This window comes from Ochotona princeps, chromosome 13 (assembly GCF_030435755.1).
Source record: "Ochotona princeps isolate mOchPri1 chromosome 13, mOchPri1.hap1, whole genome shotgun sequence".
Taxonomy (NCBI): domain Eukaryota; kingdom Metazoa; phylum Chordata; class Mammalia; order Lagomorpha; family Ochotonidae; genus Ochotona; species Ochotona princeps.
In genome coordinates, this window is record NC_080844.1 from 42,358,911 (window position 1) to 42,366,492 (window position 7,582).

General features: G+C 39.4%; 1 protein-coding gene across 5 annotated transcripts in view; it reads left to right on the forward strand.

Annotated features, from left to right (window-relative positions):
• ENTPD1 (ectonucleoside triphosphate diphosphohydrolase 1) overlaps positions 1-2,347 on the forward strand; it is a 130,133-nt gene extending 127,786 nt beyond the window's left edge. For all 5 annotated transcript variants that reach the window (XM_058672078.1, XM_004580020.3, XM_058672077.1 and 2 more), the window contains one exon: positions 186-2,347. In XM_058672078.1, coding sequence (XP_058528061.1) covers positions 186-392 — 207 coding nt within the window. In that variant the 3' untranslated portion in view covers positions 393-2,347. The remainder of the gene's footprint in view (positions 1-185) is intronic.
• Positions 2,348-7,582: the final 5,235 nt, after the last annotated feature.

The window sequence follows — 7,582 nt, forward strand, 5'->3', positions numbered from 1 at the left end:
CTTAGAAAATCACTTGATCCATTTTGTCCTACAACCCCATTCCTAGTTTAGAATAAAATACAGTCCATTTAGAGAACTGAATTGTAGTGCCATCTTCTTGCTGGTTGCCCCATGTTAAACACAGGTTTGTGTGAAAACAAAATCTCCATGGACCACAAATAGCAGACTTTCCCATCTCTTTGCAGATTGATGGCAGTGATGCCGGATGGACTTTGGGCTACATGCTGAACCTGACCAACATGATCCCAGCTGAGTACCCAGTTTCCAAGCCTTTCTCCCACTCCACCTACGTCTTCCTTATGGTTCTCTTCTCCTTGATCCTGGTTGCAGTGATCGTCACAGCCTTGTTTATCTTTCACAAGCCTTCGTCCTTCTGGAAGGAAATGATATAACAGAAGCAGTTGAAATCTGCTGGATGAAGTGAGAGAAAAAAAACTTGCACAGGGAGCATTTCCCTCCCCTGTGTGGTATACAAGGTCAGTCCTGCTCACCGGAGCTGGTCCTGACAAGCAGGATGCATCCCGGGATTTTGCGGAAGCCTTTCTTGGGAGGCATCCACTGCTCTCTGCCTCTACGACTGCTTGGCCGACACTTCCTTTTTGTAAGCCTCCTCTCCCAGTTATTACCTTTCTTTTTTTCCACTTTGTGCTTGTGGAGATGTTAAAGACCTGCTGTATTTCATGATTTTTGGTTTATATAAAAAAAATGATATTGACTTTCTCAGGAAGAACTGAGAGTCCTGAATGCCATGCCTCAAAGTTGAGTGTTAAGAATCCCAGTTCTGGTTCTGTTGTACTGTTAAGAATCCCCTTTTCTCTCCTGCTTCCTGTTTAACAAAGCTGTACAATACCCTTGGAGAGGCCAGACACAAATCCCATTCCCAGCCTGCCCTCTGGGTAGGGCAGTTTTCTAGAGTAGGCAAAATCTGTGCTGAAGCCAAAGAGTTTTGCAAGAAAATTTATGTGTTTGTGCAGTTAATACAATCCTCATTCCCATCTGAAACAGGGATGTGAATAAATCACATTCTTGGGTGATGCCAAAATGCTACAAAGTAGAACACTCAGACCAGAGATTTTTCTTTAAAAAGTAGACACACTTATAGGCATTCAGATATCAAGGTACACTGCATAGCAGATATATACATGTCAGGAAGAAGAACAATTACAACTCAGGGACAGAAAAATACATTGTCCAGTATATCTATTCAGGGTCTTATTTTTGTTATGAGGAAAGCACATAATGTAAAACTCACCATTTTAGCATTCAATTCACTACAACTCAATGACATTTAGCCCATTTACAATGTTCTGACTGTGAGAAGACTGTTGGCCCCAGCTAGGTTGAACCCTCAAACCTTTTTACTAGTAGTTTTGTTTGATAACAAAGATGACACATTGATTTTTAAAGCCATGTCACATCTCACTGTCCCAGGGTTTAGTTTGGTGAGAGAGAAGTTATCAGTGTGGAGTGGTATGCTTTTCCCAGCATGATATCCAACCTGAAAGTGTTGTCTGGATGGACTTTACTTATTCCATGGGATATTTTTGTGGGAGAAGTAGCGACTTGGGAATTATTAAGGAAACATGAAAACATTCATTTAAGGACCACTGCAAAAGTTAGCTGTTGGGAAGAACTGAATGCTGATGTATATTCTGCCCTTGCCCCACACTGTGTCCCTCTTTGGATCTGGGCACTGACTATTTAGCAGATAGAAGAGGAAAAACTGTCACAAACTAGAATTGCAAAGTCCCTGTCGTTTGAATCATCAAAGACAACTTAATAAAGCTGTGGACAGGAACTTTTCTGTTACAACTGAATTTGCTGGACCTTGACTGGAAATGAGAAGCTGAATTCAGACAGGTTCAATCCTCTTTCTAGAGGTGTCTGGCTATTCAAGGTGCCACGCTTTGTGCTCAACTTTAACTCATTAGTTTTCTCATAGAATCGTCACAATGATTTGAGGAAAGCAGTATTTATCACTCTTACTGCCCATGGAAGAGCTGACATTCAAATTTGTGTCTTTTATTCCAAGCCTAATGGCTTTTCTTTCTTAAACACTTTCCCTCCAAAAATGGGGTTGTAATTTGCAAGTTTGCTTCAGAGCATAGATCTTTTGATTCCATTAGTTTCAAAGTCAAGGTCCTTCCTCTCCCCTAACAATGCCAAATGTTTAAGATATTTAGGAGCCAAACTCCACTTGTCAAAATTTGAAATAATGGAGACAATCAATAGTACAGCCTAAAATCAGTTCTGTTGAAGAGAAGACTAAGGCCATTCTGAATAGGGCAGACCAAGTTAAGATAGATCATTACCAGCTGATTCTTTGTTGTTGTTGTTGAAAGTCAGAGAGAGAGGAAGATCTTCCATCTGCTGATTCACTCACTAAGTGACCGCAATGGCCAGTGCTGCACCGATATGAAGCCAGGAACCCAGAGCTTCTTCTGGGTCTCCCACACAGGTGCAGGGTCCCAAGGGTTTGGGCTGTCCTCGACTGCTTTCCCAGGCCACAAGCAGGGAGCTGTATGGGAAGCAGAGCTGCTGGTGCCCTTTTGAGATCCTGGCACATGTAAGACAAGGACTTTAGCCACTAGGCTACCACTCTGGGCCTTACCAGCTGATTCTAACACCTGGTAAGCTGCTGCTTCTGATTACCAGTCTTCCCTGGACTTTTACCTAGAACTTGAGATGTGGTTCTGGTAACTCGGCTCATTTGTAAGGCAGAATTTCTTTTTTCTAGGAACCACAAGGGCTGGAGGAGGTGAGAGGCAGAGTCAGAGAAATGATTACTTCTGTAGGCAAAAGAAAATAAAACTTCTTGCAAATATAAAATGCAATAAAAATATGTTTTAGGAGTCTACTTCATGTTATTTACAAGTCAAGGTCTCTCCAAGACACAAATAGTCAGCTGGGCAACTCTACCTCACGTTGTAAGTCTGCATAAAGCCTGCTCTCTGGATCCCTCATCTTCCTTGTTCAATGACTGGTAGGGATTCACAAGCGTGAGAGAAACCGTGTCTTTCAGGGCATGCCTCTTCCACTCACATTCTGCTGACCAAAACAAGTCTTACCACCATGCTTGTTAACAACAAGTCAGACAATGGTAAAGAGCATGGATGATTGGTAAAGACAATGGTATAAAGAACATGAAGCATTAAGCACAGTGATTCAGTCTTCCACAGTGTCTCATTAACTTAATATCAAGCTTGTTTCATGTAAGTTACAGTTTACTTGCAAAGGAATGATCTCTTTATAAAAAAAAGCCATACTTCCAAGGTTTTATGAATTGAAATTTCTTTCCATAGCCTTTATCAGGATACACTAGAAGCTCCCAAATTAGCCTCATGTTCTAAACTTGTAGATTTCCTAAGCGACCACGTATCTGTTTCTTTTTCTTAATTTGTATGTTTACAACAACATATACCTAGAACACATAAGTCGGTTGAGTGGTTAACACATTACTTAAGAAACTCACATTCCTTATTAGGGTAACTGAATTCAAGTCAGATTCCAGCTTCCCGCTAACGTGTACACTGGGAGTCAGCAGGTAATGGGGCTCAAGTGACTCGTTGAATGAGAGACCCTGACTGTGTCCTGGCTACTAGTCTCAGCCTGACCCTGCCTAACCCCTACAGGACATTTGGGAAGTGAATAGGAGTGCTTTTTCTTTTTTCTTTTTCTTTTTATTCTATGTAAGTATCTATTTTTATGCCTCATGAATAAATAAATAAGTAAACAAATAAATAAATGGAAACATATGAACAGAATCTCACTCCTTGGTATTGACCTGACTCAGCTTGAGAGGTTATAGCTACACAAAGCCTTGCACCACCTGAGTGTTTATATTGAGTTTGGTCACAACTGCCAAAGCTTAAAACAACCAGGACACATTTCAGCAAGTTAATGGCGGTAACCAAGAAATGCTTCCCTGGGTGAATGGGTGGATACACTATATTGTGCCCAGATAATGGAATATTAGCAATAAAAAGAAATGAACTATCAAATCATAAAAACATGTGAAGGGAACTTAAAATGTATCTTACTAACAAAGAAGGCTAAATGCTGTATGATTCCATCTATATAACATATGGAAAAGGAAAACATATGTAAACACTGAAAAATAGTGATTGTCAGGGGTAAGAGAAGAAGAAAGGAGGGATGAAGAAACAGAACAGAGGCATTATGAATGATTGTATTATTATGGATATGTGCCATTGTCCATTTCAATACATAGAATGTATAACATCAAAATCAAGCATTAAAGTAAACTATAGACTCTGGATGGTAATGATTTGACAGTATAGGTATCACCACTCTGGGATGGGATGCTGGTAGTACAAGTGTGGGCAGGTTCAGGAGCTTTCTGAATTTTCCAACCAATTTTGCTGTAACGTTAAAACTTGTCTAAAAAATAAAGTCTTTTTTTAAAAAAAATAAAGTATATGAATATTAAAACAATCCTAAATATCTTCATACACAGAAAACATAAGTGTAGGCGAGTTTGAAAAGGTAAATACTTTTAAATACCACATAATTTTAATTTTATACATCATAATGTGAAAGATGAAGAAATGCTGTACAACTTATGTGATGAATACAGCTTAATCTTGATACCAAAGTTCATGGAAAGTAGCTGACTACTCTCACATTCAGTTGGACACCATCAACCACTTCTTACTGTCACTGGTCACAGGACTTTGGTGCTTTCCCTTTGTTTTCATTAGCATGACTTTTTTTTTCTCCTGGGAATGACTTTCCCAGGCAAACAGCTTTCTGATTCTTTGTTACAGAGATTTCCTGGAGGACTAGGAAAATCTTTAGTGGTAAATCACAACAGTCAGCTTATATGCTAGGAACTGTTGTGTGCTTTCCTGTCTTTCCACCAACCCATAACTACGGTATCTCAAAATTTATCCAGTCCTAATCAGGCGCATTCATTTAGAAAGACTTGCGTCAAACCAAACTTCCAGTTCAATGAATTCTGACCTCTCCTCCCTGTCTTCTGGGACACTATTAACTTTTGTATATGTAGTGTTTCCTTATTGCTGTAAGGTAGCGGTCTCACCAGATTATAGCTGTGTCTCAAAAGGCAGAGTTGATAACGTATTAGGAACTAGCTTTTAGTATTTCTTCAAGACAGCACGAAAAAGGAAAACTGCAGGTCACTTTTACTCATGAAGAGGCAACAATTGTCTCTCACTTTTTTTAAGATTTATTTATTTTTACTGCAAAGGCAGATTTACAGAGAAAAGGAGAGACAGGGAAAGATCTTCTGTCCACTGTTCAATTCCTAAGTAGCTACAATGGGCCACAGCTAAGCTGATCCGAAGCCAAAGACCTCTTCCAGGTCTCCCACTTGAGTGCAGGGTCCCGAGACTTTGAGCCATCCTCTACTGTTTTCCCAGGACACATGCAGGAAGCTGGATGGGAAGTGGTACAGCTGGTATGAACCAGTGCCCATATGGGACTCAGCAGATGCAAACCAAGGATTTAACCACCAAAACATCGTAACAGGCCCAAAGATGCAAACATTTTAAACAAAATCTTACATAACTAAATTCAGATGCTTCTTCACTTCAGAAGATTTTATGTCTCAATAAAATCACAATACATTGAAAATGCTGTTCAGTTGAAAATGTGTTTGATACACCTGGCCTGCTGAACCTCACTGCTCTGCAACACAGTGCACTGGTGTCATAACTGGGAACTGAAGCAGCATACAGGGGTCTTCAAAAAGTTCATGGAAAATGAGAGTTTTCTAAAACCACATGGATGTCAAAAATTTTGGACAAAAATAAACATTTAATACCATCTTGATGAACTTTCTGAAGCACCTTATTAAAAAATGTGCAAGAATTAACACATTAATCTAAAGTTAAGAACTGATAGGGCCTGGCAGTGTGGCCTAGTGGCTAAAGTCCTCACCTTGAACGCCCCGGGATCCCATATGGGCACCTGTTCTAATCCCGGCAGCTCCACTTCCCATCCAGCTCTCTGCTTGTGGCCTGGGAAAAAGCAGTCAAGAATGCCCCAAGGCTTTGGGACACTGCACCGGCATGGAAGAGGTTCCTGGTTCCTGGCATCGGATCGGCACAGAACCAGCCGTTGCGGTCACTTGGGGAGTGAATCATCGAATGGAAGATCTTCCTCTCTGTCTCTGTTTCTCCTCCTTTCTGTATATCTGACTTTGTAATAAAAAATAAATAAATCTTTAAAAAAAAAAAAGAACTGATAAATCTTGCATTTTTAAAATTGTCATCAATAGAGAACAAATTTCATGTATTTCATAGGTACAATTCTAAGATAATCATACGACCCTCTCACAATCCCCCTTCTTCCTTTTTAAAAATTATGCAAAAATATTAATTTTGCAATATTATTCAAAATATAATAAAGCACAAGCTTAATACATTAAAAATCATGATTTTCAATAAGTAAAAAGTAGAAAGGCCACAGACTTGGTAACCTTTTTTTTTTTTAAAGATTTATTTTTATTACAAAGTCAGATATACAGAGAGGAGGAGAGACAGAGAGGAAGATCTTCTGTCCGATGATTCACTCCCCAAGTGAGCCGCAATGGGCCGGTGTGCGCCGATCCGAAGCCGGGAACCAGGAACCTCTTCCAGGTCTCCCACACGGGTGCAGGGTCCCAAAGCCTTGGGCCGTCCTCGACTGCTTTCCCAGGCCACAAGCAGGGAGCTGGATGGGAAGTGGAGCTGCCGGGATTAGAACCGGCGTCCATATGGGATCCCGGCACGTTCAAGGTGAGGACTTTAGTTGCTAGGCCACGCCGCTGGGCCCCTGGTAATCTTTTTGAGGTGTATACCTTTACCATTACACCCTCCCAATATTTCAATAAGGCTTTATTAAAAAAAAAAACAGAACTATTAAATTAACTAAAATGACTGAAAGTTAGCAAAATTAATCAGTAGTAGCAAGCCAGGAAAACAAATGAATCTCCTTGGGGAAGGAGGTTTGAAAACTTTATGGCTAAGGAGCGAGTACATGATCTGTTCATTAATACAGACTATTTGATAATGTAACCCTTAAAGTTTCATTAACCTTCCAGAATATATTTAATTACATTAAAATTCATGCATCCCTTGTCAAGAAAATATAACTAAAAATTTTCTTAGAAATCATTTTAATCAATTAGTGTAAATAAAAATGCATCATTTGTTTCACATTTCATGCTGTGAATAACAGCTCCTATCTCCCCCTATAACATGACTAATGCATTTCTTGCTTCTTTATTAGGTCTTCCTTCCCCTGCTGAGAGTCGGCAGTCAATCTTGTATTCTAGAAACACTCTGTCTGAGCTTAAGTTTTTCATTGTTTATAAAGACAACAGTGGGATTCCCTAAAATATTTCAGTCGATTAAAGAGGTACTGAAATCATGTTACTAATTATTTTTTTATTTCTCCTCATTATGTGACAACTATAGTAGTAATTAAAAAATAGGTTCTGAACCATATATATATATATATATATATATATATTAAAAAAACCAGGGAAGACATTATTTGGGCAGTAATAGTTGAGGTAAACCAAGTGAAATTGCCAAGTTAACAAATATTATAATGT